The sequence below is a fragment of the Lemur catta genome, chromosome X (genome assembly GCF_020740605.2).
Source record: "Lemur catta isolate mLemCat1 chromosome X, mLemCat1.pri, whole genome shotgun sequence".
Taxonomy (NCBI): domain Eukaryota; kingdom Metazoa; phylum Chordata; class Mammalia; order Primates; family Lemuridae; genus Lemur; species Lemur catta.
The window spans coordinates 7796079-7813893 of record NC_059155.1 but is presented as its reverse complement, the minus strand read 5'-3'; the positions used below and the strand labels follow the sequence as shown (position 1 = coordinate 7813893).

At 35.6% G+C, this 17815-nt stretch overlaps 1 protein-coding gene and 1 pseudogene across 3 annotated transcripts in view; both read right to left on the bottom strand.

Moving 5' to 3' along the window:
* Window positions 1–219: 219 nt before the first annotated feature.
* BRCC3 (BRCA1/BRCA2-containing complex subunit 3) overlaps window positions 220–17815 on the bottom strand; it is a 74805-nt gene continuing 57209 nt past the window's right edge. For 2 of the 3 annotated variants that reach the window (XM_045538941.1, XM_045538943.1), the window contains 4 exons: window positions 6520–6651; window positions 5971–6014; window positions 1551–1720; window positions 220–665 (listed from right to left, as the gene is read on the bottom strand). In XM_045538941.1, coding sequence (XP_045394897.1) covers window positions 1569–1720; window positions 5971–6014; window positions 6520–6651 — 328 coding nt within the window. In that variant the 3' untranslated portion in view covers window positions 220–665; window positions 1551–1568. Of the gene's footprint in view, window positions 666–1245; window positions 1721–5970; window positions 6015–6519; window positions 6652–17815 lie in introns of those variants that run through there. The other variant, XM_045538942.1, reaches the window with a different exon arrangement.
* LOC123628908 lies at window positions 15025–15690 on the bottom strand (annotated as a pseudogene).

Below are 17815 nucleotides of genomic sequence, written 5' to 3'. Positions count from 1 at the left end.
GTTGCCTAGCCCAAGATCCTAAAGATTTTTCTTCTATGACGTTTTTCTAAGTTTTGTAATTACGTATTACATTTAAGTCCATGATACATTTTGAGTTAAATTTTATATAAGATGAGAGGTTTAGGTCAAGGTTCATTTTTTTTGCCTATAGGTGTCCAATTGCTCCAGCATAATTTGTTGAAAAGGCTATCTCTCCTCCACTGAATTGCTTTTGCACTTTGTTGAAATCAGTTGGGCATATTTTATGTGGGTCTATTTCTGGGTTCTCTCTTCTGTTCCATTGATCTATATGTCCTTCTTTTGCCAATACTATCTTGATTACTACAGCTTTATAGTAAGTCTCGAAGCTGGGTAATGTGAGTCCTCCAACTTTTTCTTCTTCAAAATTGATTTAGCTTAATTAATTTTATACTGGATATTTTTATCTTTCCTATAGGGAAAGAAAAAGAATAGAGAAGGACTGGTTCTGTGGGGAATTATGGAAAACATAACGTTGACATTCCACATGCCCTATGGGTAGTACTTTTCAAATGTTAGTATGCCTCAGAATCAGTTGGGCAGTTCATGCAGAATTCTGGGTTCTACCACCAAAGACAGAGTTTGACCTCCAATTGATTTTGATGGAGGTGGTTCTGGACTACACTTTCAAATTTGCAGAACAATATCTAGGGAGAAACAGGAAGAAAAAAACATTGAAAACAATCTTTATTACTTTAATTTCTTGTATGCAATAGTCCTGACTCTTCTGAAAACAGACTTATCATTTGTGGTTACACATGATAAGAATAAGGCAACTGAACTTTTTAAAGCATGATTTTTATTACACCCTAAATCCTAAATGTTTCTGGAAGAACACATTTATATTATAATGGAAATTCCAAGGCAGATAGGATCTGCTCAATAGGAATTCACTTTAGAGTCAAATATGCTAGAACTCATCTGTTTGTTTAAAAAGGACACCCACAGAGATTCAAGAGATAGGTATTTCAGAATACATATTTTAGAGATCAAGAGGGAAGACATGAGACATGCCTCTGAATGGGCAAATAATAGAGGTGGGGTGCTATTGAGTCACCTACACTTCGCACTAACCCTAGTGTACTTATTATTTACTTGTTCAGCATAAGCATCATAACTACAAAATAAAAATATGAAATACTCTTCTTCCTTTAACTTACTCTCAGCAGTGGATGTATTTGAAAATGAAAATAAAGACTTCCAAGTTAAAAAATGGCAAAACAAACATTTAAAATACACTCCCGACATTTTATTCCAAGATATCCCTTGCCAATGTACCTCCCATAGCCTTTTTAAAAAATAACTTTTATATTCTTCTTAAATCATCTTGCATATGCTTTTTGTAGGCCAGTTATGGGTAGAAGGGTTCAGTAAGTTCTAATGAAACTTTTAGGAAGATATCTTACATTTATTACATGTGAAAAACTTATCCACTAGGATGTAAAAAGAGCGGCTCCATTGTCTGCCTGCACATGAGTTATGTACATTTTCAGGTCACATTTAGTACACAAATCGAAAAAAAAAAATTTTACCCCACTTTGTCTCCTGCTTTATTCTAGAGAAGAAAGTTCTTGCATAAGTTCTTCCTTTTCTTGTTGTAACTCCTGCAAATGTTGTTGATTTTGCTCCAATCTGTCCTCCAACCACTGTAGAAGAGGCCCACTGACTGCTGACATCTGACTGCACAGATTCTTGGTAAAAACTTCAGTAGGAAAAAAATACATGAGATAATTGTGGAAAAGCACTGTCCACTAGCATGTTCCCACTCCACCACCAATAACCCAACCATGAGCACAGAAAGAAGGGGTTGTAGGGGAAGTACAAAGGGTGTAATAAGTAGGACTGTAAGCAACTTTCTATGCCCAGCCAGGGGAAAGACAGAAGAGCTAAGCAAAGAAGCTACTTATTCTGAGGCCATCGTGAGCACCCCTGGAACCATAAGCCAGAGGAAGGCTTGGCTGTTTACTTCATTAGGCAAAAGGTCTTAGAGCCATAGAAGGCTTCCTTTCCCTAGCCCCTCAGACGTTCCCACACTGTAAACCACTGTAACCTCCTAAAGAGCTAGAACTCTGCCTTCTGCAACTTGGTTTTCCACAGAGCCCTGTAGTAAAACTGCTTATTAAATGTTGTATATATTGAAGAAATAAATATATTAATTAAAAATTTCTTCTTCTAAAATGAGAAAAAAAACAGAGGGATGAAGAGTAAGGGAGTTATCGACTTTCATGCCTTACTGTGAATGTTGAGCTTCATGGCACTCTTCCAAAATAAATTCCACCTCATGGAAATATATTTTTCTCTCTCATAATATGTGACTCTTATTGAAATGACTACTGTTACACTGTGAGGCATATCTTCCCAGATATATGTATACATATATGTGTATGCTTTTGAATAAAAACCGTATCATTTTGGGTGTTACTTTTCCCCCTACCTAGCCATATATGACAGACATCTTTCTGTGTCAATAAAGATCTAGCTTTCCTTCTTAAGGGCTGCAGAATATTCATCTGAATGGATGGACCAATTTAATAAGTCCCCTACTGACGGACATCTCAGTGGCATCCAATTTTTTGCTATTACAAAAACTGTGATTAAATGGAATTGCTAGACCTAAGTCCATGTACATTTTAAAACCAATTATCCAGTATTTTCCAGATGGTACCAAATTATACCTCCAGGAACAGGGGGACTGTTCACTTCCCTTACATCCTTACTTATCTCTCAGTTTAATCTTTGCCAAAAGAAAAGGTGAAAAACTGGTAATTTTATCTTAATCCATACTTCTTTTAAAGATTATAATTAACATTTTAAATTTTTTTGTAGGGGCTTATAAAAACTCTTTAATTTTTATTTAGTTAAACTTTTCTTTCGTGAGTTCAGGTTCTCAGATTATACTTAGGCCATGACATCCCTAGTGTTTGAAAAATATTCTTTTATATTTTCCTCCGTATTTTTTTAGCTTTTAAAATGAGCTTTATTGGGATGTAATTTACAGATGATAAAATGAACAAAGTTAAAGTATACAGTTCTATGAGTTTTGACAAACGTATACTCTGCTACGGTTTGGATATTTGACCCTCTAAACCTCATGTTGAAATTTGATCTCCAGTGTTGGAGGTGGGGCCTAATGGGAGGTGTCTGCATCATGAGGGCAGATCCCTCAGGAATGGCTTGGTGTCCTCCTCATCGTGATGAGTGAGTTCCTATTCTAATAGTTCTCACGGGAGCTGGTTGTTTAAAAGAGCCTTGCACCTCCCCCTTCTCTCTCTTGCCATGTAATCTCTGCACATGCCAGTTCCCTTTCCCCTTCTGCCATAAGTAGAAGCAGCCTGAGGCCCTCACCAAAAGCCAACCAGATGCTGCCGCCGTGCTTCTTGTATAGCTTGCAGAACCGTGAGCCAAATAGACCTCTTTTCTTGATAAATTACCTAACCTCAGGTATTACTTTATAGTAACCTAATGAGTAGGACAGCCTGTGTAACCACTTGCAAGTCAAGATATAGATCATTTCCATCACCCCAAAGAATCCCCTCTGCAGTTCCCTTTGTAGTTAAAAATACCCTTCACCTCTGGCTCCAGGCAGCTACTGATCTACTTGCTGTCACTATACATTAGTTATTCTTGAATTTAGAACTCTAGAATATGTAGCCTTTTGAGTGATGCTTCTTTCACCTGGCATAATGTTCATGAGACTCATCCAGGTTGTTCATGTATCAGTAGTTTGTTCTTTTTGTTGCTGACTAGTACTTTACTGTATGGCTACATCACACTTTGTTTATCCATTCATCCACTGATGCACATTTGAGTTCTTTCCACCTTTTGGATATTGTGAATAATAATGCTATGAACATTTGTGTACAAGTTTTTATTTGAATAGCTGTTTCAATTCTTTTGGGTATATGCCTAGGTATGGAACCAGTGGAACATTTGGTAATTTTAATTGCCAACCTCTTTCCCAAACTGGTTGTACCATATTTAATAGTAAACGTTTAAATACATCTGGAATTTATTTTGTGTTAGGGTATTAGGTAGGAATCTATTTTCCCCCAAATGGAAATAAAATGTAAGTCCATGTAGGTTAAGATGGTCTCTTTTGCTTTGCTTAGCACTATAGAGCAAAATAGTGCCAGCAAAGTAGGCACTCATATGGTTCCTGAATGAATGAACTAACAACCAAATGAACTGTCCCAGTACTACTTAGTGAATAATCCATCCTTTTTTACATTGATTTGAAGTAATACTTTTATTAAATATAAATTCTTATATATACATGGACCTATCTCTGGGCTCTGCTTAGTTCTACTGATCTATTTGTCCATTTTGAGCTATTACTTATACTTTTTAAATTACTGTAGCTTTACCGTATGGTTATATATATTACTAACTTTTTTTTTTTTTTTTTTTTTTTTGAGACAGAGTCTCGCTTTGTTGCCCGGGCTAGAGTGAGTGCCGTGGCGTCAGCCTAGCTCACAGCAACCTCAAACTCCTGGGCTTCAGCGATCCTCCTGCCTCAGCCTCCCGGGTAGCTGGGACTACAGGCATGTGCCACCTTGCCCGGCTAATTTTTGCTATATATATTTTAGTTGGCCAGATAATTTCTTTCTATTTTTTTTTTTAGTAGAGATGGGGTCTCGCTCTTGCTCAGGCTGGTCTCAAACTCCTGACCTTGAGCGATCCACCCGCCTCGGCCTCCCAGAGTGCTAGGATTACAGGAGTGAGCCACTGCGCCCGGCCACTAACTTTTAATTCTTTGTTATGTTTTACAAAACCCAGATAGAAATGATAAGACAGGCTGGGCACAGTGGCTCACACCTGTAATCCCAGCACTCTGAGGGCTGAGGCAGCAGGATCACTTGAGGTCAGGAGTTTGAGACCAGCCTGAGCAAGAGTGACATCCCATCTCTACTAAAAATAGAAAGAAATTAGCTAGGTGTGGCGCATGTCTGTAGTCCCAGCTACTCGGGAGGCTGAGGCAGGAGGATCGCTTGAGCCCAGGGGTTTGAGGTTGCTGTGAGCTAGGCTGACGCCACGGCACTCACTCTAGCCCAGGCAACAGAGTGAGACTGTCTCAAAAAACAAACAAACAAACAAACAACAAAAAACCAAAGAAATAAAAAAATAAAGTCTACTTTAAAGAAAAAGAAAAAGAAATGATGAGACAGACAGACCAAGCTATTTCTCCCTTTTTTTCTTCAAAAAGTAATTGCCTATACCACTTGAAAGCTTCCCCCTTTGTCCTCACTGGTGACCTTACCAGTAATAGGGAAAGATTGCACAGAATGATAAGAATGACCAGGGAGTCAGGGTTAGTCAGAAAGTGTGGCTGGGGAGGTGTGTATTTTGGGGGAAAAGTGAGTTAGTATATATACTGTATTGAGATTTTTGTTCCTTTGCCTTGTATAGGAATTCCTTCTATATTTATTGACATGATAGGATTTTATCCCTCATGCCTTCCCTTCTATCTGTCTATCTGTCTGTCCATCCATCTCTTTCAATTCTCATCACAGTAGGCTGGTACTGGTGTGCTAGAACCAGCTCATCACTGGCTCACAAGGGCCAATTATTTCAATTTTAGGAAATTGATGCCATGTTAGTTACTTGAAATCAGCCATGCTAGGGATACTATGCCATGGAAACTGGCAAACAGAACAAACTAGCGCCCTACCTGTTCCTTGAGAACTAGTTGTTAAGCATGTGCCAGCACACCACTGAGTAGATCTATCATAAAGCTCTTTCCTGTCTTTCCTCCTTTCTTACTCTACGTTGCATTTACAGCATTCATGGGTCCCCAGGGTTCAAAAGAAATGTTGGGAGCAGGATCATAAAACTCTTGGGAAAGGAAACCCAAGGATCACTTGTACCCATCACTTCAATCACTTAAACTAAATTTGCCTCTGTCAGCTGAGTATTTCAAGGATCACTGCCTATATTCAAGGAAAAAAATCTTACCTGAGCCATTATGGATCTTGGTTACTGAGTCCAGATGTGTAAGGCTAAAGGGATAAAATAGTTTAGGTTAGTAGCAAAATAGCACTGAAGGGAAAATAAAATGGTCATGGACTATAACAAAACAATTAACTGCATCAGACCTTTGCCAACTACATTAGACAAATATGTGTGATTTAAATTTTCATTAACTTTTTAATGATTTAGGGTATATTATTTTATTCAAAAATTCAAGAGATAATTCAAAGAGATAATTTTGAAATTACTGTCTCTCACCAAAGCCTTGACATAGTATGCATTTAGTGGGCAAGACCTAGTGTTTGGCAAGCAACAGGACTACTAAGATGTTGTGGTTTTTCTTGTTTTCACAACGAAAGAAGAAACTGTCTTTGCCTTTGAAGGATCCAAAGTATAGCAGGAGAAAAACAAATGTTAAAGAGATTGTTATGATACAGTATGACTGGACACTGCTATAAAGCTTTCTCCCAGAGAGGTGAAAGGAAAGGGGGCTCAAAAGTTGCTAAAGATAAAAGGACAGAAGAGGGTCTCTACCTGTGGATCCTCCTATATGCATCCTGCTCCTCCTGGCACAGGATCTTGGGCAGCTCTACTGCTGATTCAAGGCACACTTTCCCAATGGTGACATGAGGTACAATATGGATTGGGATTTCAATTCTCTCATACCTGCAAGGCAATTAGTTTAGGTCAGTTTTTAAACCGTGAGTTGTCATAATCAGTTCTCTGTAGTTTTAATTGAATCTTTGGGATACAGCATACTTCAAAGATTAAGTGTTCTTATAATTAATTTAATGGATCAACTTCAAAGTGGACAGAGTTCAAACTGGGTTCATCTGGGAGAAAATTGGAAGCCTCTTTGCAGAGCTAATACTCCCATAGAGAATCTGAGGCCACTTCTGTTAACAGAAGCTTTGGGAGTTCAAGGTCCTTATGTCTGCTCCCAAGACAAGGGGAATAGCTAATTAATATTATTTTTTGTTTGGAAGCTGCCGGTGAGTTTGAACAAATTAATCACAAACTCTGAAAAGAGGCATCACAAAAGTCTAGAGAAGAGGCATTGCAGACTCTTCAACAACTCCATCGGATTCATTATGTAGATGGGATTACTCAAATAAACGCTCATTTGTTCTAAGTGTTCACCAGTGATCCCCACTTCCCATTCTCTCTCCTGGGGGGAAATAGGTAAGAAATTCACAAATACTTGCTTTTTCATGCTATAATGAGAGAAACAGATATGCTTGTTACTAAGGCCAACCAATCTACCTTTACCCACTTCTTACCTTAATATACCTAAATTCTACCTAATACTGAGTTCAGTGGAGAATCCAGGTTGAGGGTCCCTGGCACCATGTGGCCCCATTGGCCATGGCGGTAAAGCAGTATAAAATCTAGTTCCCCATTCTTTCTTCCCCACCAGAGTATGTCTTGGCCTCATACCACAACCTAGATGGAACACAAATGATAGGGAATTAAAAGCACCCCTTCCCCCTCTCCACACCCAAGTAGTCAGGGAAGAATTCATGAAAGAATATGCCATAGTTGTTGGTTATTTGCAAAAGGCCCTTTGGAGTAACAAAAAGACCAGCCCATACATGGACTGGAAGCCCAACTTTGAATCATCTCAATTCCTATTAGGATTAAAGTGATCCAGTAGTTCTGCTACTAGTTAGGACGTAGAAGATTATCAAAGACCATTGCTCCAACCATAACAATAAGAAAACAACAGATAAAACAAAAAGTATAGATTAAAGAAAAGACACCAGAGAGCTATGAATACAAAGATAAGTCTAAATGAACTATGTTCCAGAGAGAGACAATGAGTAAATGAGTAGAGACCAGTGGCCACTCTTCTCCCAGAGGCATCTGTCCTGTCTGGAAGTGTAGAAAGGTAAAAGATGGAGCTTGTCACACAAAGATGAACTTTTCTGGGGTAAAGAGAAACTAATGGGGCTTATAACAATCATGTGGGCTGATGTGACAGACTGAAATCTGTAGAAGCCCACAACATAGAGTTAGTTCTCCTCTCCTGCTGACTTTACCCTTTAGGACTTGCTAAGAATATGGAGGCATAAGAAGGTGGGACCTGAGCTGAAAACAGAAAGAGAGATATTCATTATTTCATGTTTCTTAGATCTAAAATTCCTACCAGGAAGTGGGAAATGGGCAGATCTCCCCTGTGCCCAAAGCCTGGCAAACCAAAGTGAAACAGAGAATAACTAACATAGCAATAGAGCTGACGCAGGTAGCTTCTGACTGGATGGAAGTAGTAAGATTTTTATCCTAGCTGCTTGATACAGGAATGGGCATGCTTTCTCCCTGGGAAATAATAATATTTAGTCCAATATATCTGGCTCCTTTTAATAACTCTACCATATAATATTTTAAAAAGCCAGACATGTAAAGAAACAAGAGAATATCACAGATGATCAAAACAAAAGGTTGATAGAGAAAGGCCTACAGATGACACAGATATTGTAATTAATAGACAAGGAACTTTAGAGTAACTATTAAAATATGTAAAAAAAATTAGAGGGGAAGATGGACACAGTGGATGAAAAAATGGAGAAAATATCTCTTCAAGATCCTGCTTTCAATTGTTTTGGATATATACCCAGAAGTGGGATTGGTGGATCATATGGTAGATCTATTTTTAATTTTTAAAAGAAACTTCACACTGTTTTTCGTAATGGTTGCACTATTTTACAATCTCAGCACTAATGCATGAGTGTTCCAACTCCACCACATCCCTACCAATATTTGTCATTTTCTGACTTTTTAAAATAGTAGCCATCATCATGGGTGTGAGGTGATATCTCATTGTGGTTTTGATTTGCATTTCTCTGATGACCACTGATGTCAAGCATTTTTTCATATGTTTGTTGGCCATTTGCATATCATCTTTGGAGAAATGTGTATTCAAGTCTTGACTACTTTTAAATCAAGTTATATTTTCCTTATTGAGATGTAGCAGTTCTTTATATGTTCCAGATTCCAACTCCTTATCAGATATATGATTTATAAATATTTTTCCCATTCCATAGGTTGCATTTTCACTCAGTTGTTTCCTTTGATACATAGAACTTTTTAAGTTTTATGTAGTCTGCTTTGTCTATTTTTGCTTTTGCTGGCTGTGCTTTTGGTGTCATATCCAAGAAGTCCTTGCCAAATCTAATATCATAAAGATTTCTCCCTATGTTCCCTTCCAGGAGTTTAGCAGTTTTAGGTCTTACGTTTAGGTCTTTAATCGGTGTTGAGTTAATTTGTGCATGTGGTGTAAGATAAGGGTCCAACTTCTTTCTTTTGCATGTGGATATCCAGTTTTTCCAACATCATTTATTGAAGAGACTGTCTTTTCCCCATCTAGTGGTCTTGACACCCATGTTGAAGTTCATTGGACCATATATGCAAGAATTTAATTCTGGGCTCACTATTCTGGTCCATTGGTTTATATGTCTGTCTTTATGCCAGTACCACACTTTAGCTTTGTAGTTACTTTTGAAATCAGGCAATGTAAATTGTCCAGCTTTGTTCTTTTTCAAAATTGTTTTGCCTATTTGGGATCCCTTAAGATTCTATATGAATTTTAGGATGGATTTTTTTATTTTTGAAAAAAAAAAGCCACTGGGATTTTGATAGTGATTGCATTAAATCTGTAGATAGCTTTGGGTAGTATAGTATCTTAACAATATTAAGTTATGCAATGCATGAACTTAGGATGTTTTTCTATTTATATGTGTCTTTAATTTATTTCAGAAACATTTCATAGCTTTGAATGTACAAGTTTTTCACCCCCTTGGTTAAGTTTATGCATAAGTATTTTGTTATTTTTGATATTATTATAAATGAGATTTTACTTTCCTTTTCTGATTATTCATTGTTAGTACATGGAAATAAAACTGATTTTTGTGTGTTGATTTTTGTTATCTTGCCACTTTGCTGAACTTATTTATTAGTTCTAACAGATTTCTTGTGGGTTTTCTACATGTAAGATCAGGTCATTTGTGAACAGAGATAATTCTACATCTTCCTTTCCAATTTGGATGCTTTTTATTTCTTTTTCTTGCCTAATTGTTCTGGGTAGGAATTCCAGTCCTGTGTTGAATGCTTATTTTTAAATTGAGGTGTGTGTCTTTTTATTGTTGAGTTGTAAGAGTTCTACACATATTCTGGATGCCATACTATTATCATATACATAATCCCCCCTTATCCTCAGTTTTACTTTCCAAGGATTTCAGTTCCCTGCAGTGAACCATGGTCCAAAAATATTAAATGGAAAATTCTAGAACAATTCATAAATTTTAAATTTAGAACCATTCTGAATAGTGTGATAAAATCTCACGCTGTCCCACTCCAACTTGCCTGGGACACAAATCACCCCTTTGTCTATCATATTCATGCTGTATATGCTACCTGCCCATTAGTCACTTAGTAGCTGTTTGGTTATCACATCAACTGTCAGAGTATCGCAGTGCTTATGTTCAAGTAACCCTCATTTTACTCAGTAATGGCCTCAGGACACAAGATAGTGATGCTAGCAGTTCAGAAATGCTGAAGAGAAGCCATAAAGTGCTTCCTTTAAGTGAAAAGGTGAAATTTTTTTACTTAATTGGGAAAGAGAAAATATATGCTGAGGTTGCTAAGATCTATCTATAGTAAGAATGAATCTTCTATTCTTGAAATTGTGAACAGTATATTGTTATATTCAGTTACAAGTTTATTATTAGTTATTGTTGTTAATCCCTTACTATGCCTAATTTACAAATTAAACTTTATCATAGGTATGTATGTATTGGACAAAGCATAGTGTAATAGGGTTCAGTACTATCCATGGTTTCAGTAATCCATTGGGGATCTTGGAATATATCCCCTAAAGATAAGGGGACTGCTTTATATAATTTGTAACTATTTTCCCTATTCTGTAGGCTGTTTCTTCACCTTCTTGATAATGTCCTTTGATGTACAAACATTTTTAATTTTTATCAAGTCCAATTTATCTGTTTTTTCTTTTGTGCCTTGTGTTTTTGGTGTCATGTCGAAGAAACCGCCAAATTCAAGGTTGTGAAGATTTACTCCTATGTCTTCTTCTAAGGGTTTTATTGTTTTAGCTCTTCTATTTATGTCAATGATCCATTTTAAGTTAATTTTTGTATATTGGGTGAGTTAAGGGTCCAAATTCATTCTTTTGCATGCGGATATCTGGTTGTTCCCACCACCATTTGTTGAATTGCCTTTTCTTTACCCATTGAATTATCTTGGTACACTTGTTGAAAATCAATTGACCATAATACATATATAGGTTAAACCATAATAAATGTATAGGTTTATTTATAGACTCTCAATTCTATTACATTGATTTATATATCTATCCTTTGCTACCTTTTACTGTTTTTCTACAGGTTCCCAAAGTTCTGTTCCTTATTCCCCAATTTTTTTTCCTGTCCCTTGTTCAGATTGGATAATTCTATTGACCTATCTTCAAGTTCACTGACTCCTCTGTTTTCTGTACTGTGTTCTCACTTATAATCTAGCGAATTTTTAAATTGTGGTTACTATATTTTTTGATTCTAAAATTTCCATTTGGTTCTTTTTATTTTCTAAATCTCACTGGATACTTTCTTTTTAAATATTTGTTTCAACATTTTTGTGTTTGATAGTTTAAGCATTTTCACAATGGCTGCTTTTAAAATCCTGTTAGATATTTCCAACATATGTGTCATCTTGCCTTTTGTGTCTGTTGATTATCTTCTCCCATACAAGATGAGATTTCTGTGGTTCTTCATATGTTGAGTAATATTGGTTTGTATCCCAGCTATTTTGGATATTATGTTATGAGACTTTGGATCTTGTTTATACCCCCACTTCTGTGATATTTCGAATTTTGAGGTCCTTCCCCCATCTATCTACCTGTTATTTGCTTTCCAGAGTTCATAAATAGCTAGGCCTAGCCTTCTGTCCAGGTTTTATAGTTGAGTTCATCAAAATATGGGGGTAGCATGTGTTGAGTTCATCTTATGTGTGAAATTATCCAATGATTTGAAATTCAGTTATATACTTCTAAATAACTACTGCATCAAAAAATAAATCACAAAGGTAATTAGGAAATATTTTGAACTGAAGTATATCTTTTTAAACAATAAAAATTCTGGATGTACCTAAAGCAGTACTTAAAGTAACAATTATGGCTCTTTTGAAAAGACTGATAAATTTAATAAGTCTCCAGCAAGACTGATCAAGGAAAAAACAGAGACCACAAAAATTACCAATGTAAGCAATGTAAAAGGGGAAATCACTTCAGATCCTACAAACTTTAAAAGGATAATAAGAAAATATTGTGAACAATGTAAATAAACTTTCTAGGATAAATTCCTAGAAAAGTACAACTTGTCAAAACTAAAAAGGTACATAAAATCAGAATAGTCCTATTTTTTAAAGAAATTGAATTCGTAATTTAAAACTTTTCATTAAAAAATTCCACACCAAGATTCTAATCTGTTGTATTCTATCAAACATTTTAAGAAAAAGGAAAACCAAACTTACACAAACTAGTTCAAAAAACTGAGATATGGGAACACTTTCTACTTTGTATTATGTAGCCAGCATAACCCTGATATCAAAATCTAGCAAGGGTGTTTAAAGAAAAGAAAATTATGGATCAATCTCAGTTATGAACAAAGATATAGAATTCCTAAAAAGATTAGCCTCCTGAATCCAGTGATACATTAAAAAGATAATACATAATGAATAAGGAATGCAAGGTTGGTTGCAGATTCAGAAATCAGTCATACAATTTACCACAATAAAAGAATAAAGGAAAATAATCATATAATTATGTTAATAAATGCAGGAGGAGCAGTTGATAAAATTCAATGTTCATTCGTGAGAAAGAGCCTTAGAATACTAGGAATAGAAGAGAATTTCCTTATTATAACAAAGGCTACCTACAGGAAATCTATATTAAACATCAGAGATAATGGGGAAATTTTGAAAGCATTCTTTTTGACATTTTGTTCAAAAATTTTACTGGAAGACTGAGTCAGCATAAAGCAAGAAAGAGAAATAAAAAGGTGTAAGGATTGGAAAGAGTGATATTAAACTTCCCTTATTTATGCAACACATGATCATTTACATAGAAAATCCCAAGGAAACAACATCTGTAGATAAATCATTAGAATTAATAAGTACATTTAGCAAGGCGGCTGGGTATAATGTCAATATACATATATCAACTTACTATCTAAATAACCAGCACTAATTAGAAAATAAAAATTTTGAAAAGATACCAATTACAATAGCATAAAACACCAAATTCCTAAGAATAATTTAAATGAAAAATGTGTAAGACCTCTGCACTGAAAAAATAGAAAAGATTATTGAGAGAAAATAAGTAAAATCTAAATAAATGGAGGGATGCATACAATTGATAAATAGATCCGATCCTATCCCAGCCAAATCTCAGCTGACAAATCTCAGCAGGTTTTCTTGTGGAAATCAACAAGCTGATCCTAAAATTTATATGTGATTATAAAGGGCCAAGAACAGCAAAGATAATCTTGAAGAACAACAAAGGGGAGAACTAACACTCCAGATATTAAGACTTAATATAAAACTATAATAATTAATATAGTATATTAATGGCATGAGGATAGGTACAGAGAAAAAAATAGAATGGACTAGAGTCCAGAAATGTACCCATACATATATGGACACTTGATTTAAGCCAAAGTGGCAGGGCAGCAATAAATGGTGCTATGTCAACTGGATACACATATGGGAAAAAAGGAAACTTGAGTCCCATCCCACTTCACATTCTAAAGTCAGCACTAATTGGATTATAGATTTACATATCAGTGGTTAAATAAACACCATCTCTTTGGGGTAAGAAAAGATTTCATAAATAGCATAGGTCACTTAAAAGTAGTGGACTGAAAAGATAAAAAGATAACATGGACTATTATATTAAATAAACAATTTAGGCTCATCAAATGATACCATTACCAGGTCAGGGAGACGGAGAAGATACTTGGAATAGGTATAGCTGACAAAGAGCTTGTATCCAGAATATATTAGAAGTCTTTCAAAGTAATAGAAAGTTAAAGAAAAATGAATGAGACTTATACATGAAGATTATCCAAAAGGCCAATAAACATTTTACAAGATACTTAACCTAATTAGTCACTGGGGAAATAAAAATTAAAACCACAATGAGATATCACTGCAAACTCATTAGAATTTGCAAAAAATGAAAAAGTCAGAAAGTGTTAATTGTTAGTGAAGCTGTTAAGCCATGAAAACCCTCAAACACTGTTGGCAGGGATGTAAATTTGTACAATAACTTTGGGAAACTGTGTGACGTATTTTACTGAAGTGCTAATTCAGCAATTCCACTCCTATGTGCATACCCAAAAGATACGCATGTACATGGGCAACAGGAGGCACATATAAGGATTATTTTCTTAGCAGCTTTATCTATGGTGGCCCCAAACTGGAAACAACCCAAATGCTTAACAACAGGAGAATAAATAAGTTGTGGTAAATTCTGACAATGAAATAGTACACAGCAATAAAAAGAACTAACTACTGATATACGGAATATATCAGATATTGAATGAAAGAAGCCATACACAAAACTGTACTTACTGTGTTTTCCCATGTATATAAAAAATCAAAAACAGACAATCTGTGCTGTTAGAAATCAAGATAATGGTTACCTTTGTAGAGGAGGGAGGGGATAGCAGTTGGGAGGAGCCACAAAGGAGGCTTTTGGAGGGCCAGTATGGTTCTATTTCTTTTCTTTTTTTTTTCATTAACTCATAGTGTATTTATAAAATGAAAAGATCTCTATCAAAATACACTTTTCACTGGGAAAAATAAATAAAACAGACAAATGGATGTAAAGTAAACATTAACTTTGTTAGAGTGCAGTGTAGGATTGTCCGTAACAAGTGTATGTGCCCTTATTCCCCCAGAGCTGCTCAACTTCCAAGTCAAGAATTTTTAAAATATTTTTAACTGAGATTTTATTATGTTGACATTTGTTTCTCATTCCACATCATCTTCAGCCAAGCTCAGAGCACTTACAGTTCTCTCATTGTCCTGAGCTTAGTCAGAAGCATCTGGAACACTGGTGGTGGAAGAGTTTTCTGTTAACACCTGCAGTAACTGCTGTGGCTGTCCATGGCAATTATATTTGTAAGATGGTCCACATCCTTCTTGTATTCACCTTGAACTAGCAACTCTTCATAGGGATGTATTTCTTCAAGGAAGAATTTCTGAACAGCTTCAGCATCTTTAAGGTCAGGTAACTTGGAATGTCCAGCTCTCTCCTTGGCAGGCTTCTGTTTCTTTCTTCGTTCTTGAAGCCTGTTCTTGAAGTTGGGGTCACTCTCTCTTGCGATGGAAGTAAACACAATACCCGATGAAAAGGGCCCAGCATACACCAGTGGCGAGGGCACTGTTCTGGCCCACCATCTTCTCTTTCTCTAGAACACTGTAGACGACCATGGTGGCAGCGGGGAACACAAAGGAGCAGTTGGCCATGAACCCTCGCAGTGGATGGCACCTCTCTGTACCCAATGCCCACCAGCCTTGGTTCTATTCCTTAATATGTGTTGTACTTTCATAGGCATGTTTGCTTTGTGAAAATTCATAGAGCTGATCTGTGTTATGGTTCCATGGGTGTCTTTTCACTTTGTGAAAATTAAGCTGGACACATAATTTGTATACTTTTCTGTATGTGTGTTACACTTCAATTGAAAAACTAACACCAACCATCCAAACTAAGTTAGTGACAAAGAAAATCTAGAGTATGTTAGAGCTCACGGGTCAGAACATATGTATTAAAATGATAGTTTTGAAGTCTCTAGCTGATGGGACATTAAACAAATATTTAAGTAACATAGCAACAGTGATAAAAGGGTAATCCTTGTTTCAAGGATCTTACAATGTTAGTAGATAGACAAAATATTAAAATATAATGTTATAAGTATTATGATAAAGGAAGTATAGGATTCTATTAAGTTTCCAGGAGGAATGCTTAACTGGGGTAGTATTGGTAGTTAAGAGGTATCAGAGAAAGATTCCTAAATTTGATCTTCACCTTCAAAACTGAGTAGACATTGCCCAGGTAGTATAATGAGAAAGGATACTGTAGACAGAGTGAGCATATATACAACTGAGAGAGTACATGGCTGGAGAAATAAGAAAACCATGAAAAGCTGCAAATTTGGGGCTTTATTCTGAGAGTATTAGGGAGCAGTACCATTTTATAAAGGCTACAGCATGGATACCCAGATTGAAGGGAAGGAAGACTGCAGCACAATGTGTGGGTGAAAGGGAAAGTAAAATTAAATAACTTATTAAAAAATAATTAAAATGAAAATACTACTTGTCAGCATCTATAGGATATATTTAAAACAAAGATCAGCAGAGATTCATAAGCCTTAAGCACATATATCAGTAATAATGAAAGACCAAAAATATTAAATTCCAACCTCCAAACATGAAGACATAGCACAAAAAAGTAACCAGAATAAAACATAAGGAAGGAATTAATAAATATAAAAGAAAAATTAATAAGGTAAGGAATAGAAAAAATAACTAAATAAAAATTGTTTCAGGGAAATTAACAAAACTGACACACCACTAGCTAACATAACCATGGAAAAAAGAAAAAAGCACAAATATATAAAATATGAAATGATAAAGGAGAGATAACTTTTGAAATAGAAGAGATTTAAAATACCATAATAGACTATCTGGAAGACAGATCTCTATGTAAATAAATTTGAAAACCAGGTAAAATGAATAATTTATTAGGAAAATACACTTTATCAAAATTGACCCTATTATAGGCAGAAAGCATAAACAGATCAATTCTCCCAGCAGAAATAGAGAAATATATCAAAGAACTATCCCACAAAAAATAAAAGGCCCAATAGATTTCATAAGGGAATTATCAAAGAATAGATTGTCCTCAGTACTACATACATTGTGTCAGAACCTAGAAAATGAAAGAAAACTCTAAACAATTTTAACGAAGCAAATATATATATAATATAGGTACCTAAACCTCATAAAGATAGTACAAAAAAGAATATTCCAGAAAGATAGCACTTATGATTATTGATGAAAAAGTACTAAATAAAATATTAGCAAACATAATCCAATATCACATCAAGATATATCATAACCTAAATTTTTTTTCCAGGAAGGCAAGTTTGGCTCAATAGTAGTAAATCTATTATTAATAATATAATACACTATATAATTTTTTTTGAGACTGAGTCTTGCTCTGTCACCCAGGCTAGAGTGCAGTGGCATCAGCCTAGCTCACAGAAACCTCAAACTCCTGGGCTCAAGTGATTCTCCTGCCTCAGCCTCCAGAGTAGCTGGGATTACAAGTGCTCGCCATCATGCCTGGCTAATTTTTCTATTTTTAGTAGAGACGGGGTCTCACTCTTGCTCAGGCTGGTCTTGAACTCCTGACCTCAAGTGATCCTCCTGCCTCCACCTCTCAGAGTGCTAGGATTACAAGTGTGAGCCACCACACCCAGCCTAATACACCATATTAATAGATCTAAGGAAAATCATAATTACCTCCATTAGATAGTGAAAAACTTAACAAAATTCAACACCTATTTCTGATTAAAACACAGAATAAAAGAAGAAAGTATGAATTTATGGACATTTTCTTAATATGAAAAGTATGTATACCTTAGTCCTGAATACAGTCTTTCTTAATGTAGAAATACTACAGAAATTTCCACAAGGATCAGAAACAAAGCAAGATTTCCTGCTATTTCCACTACTATTTAATGTTGTAAAGGAAATA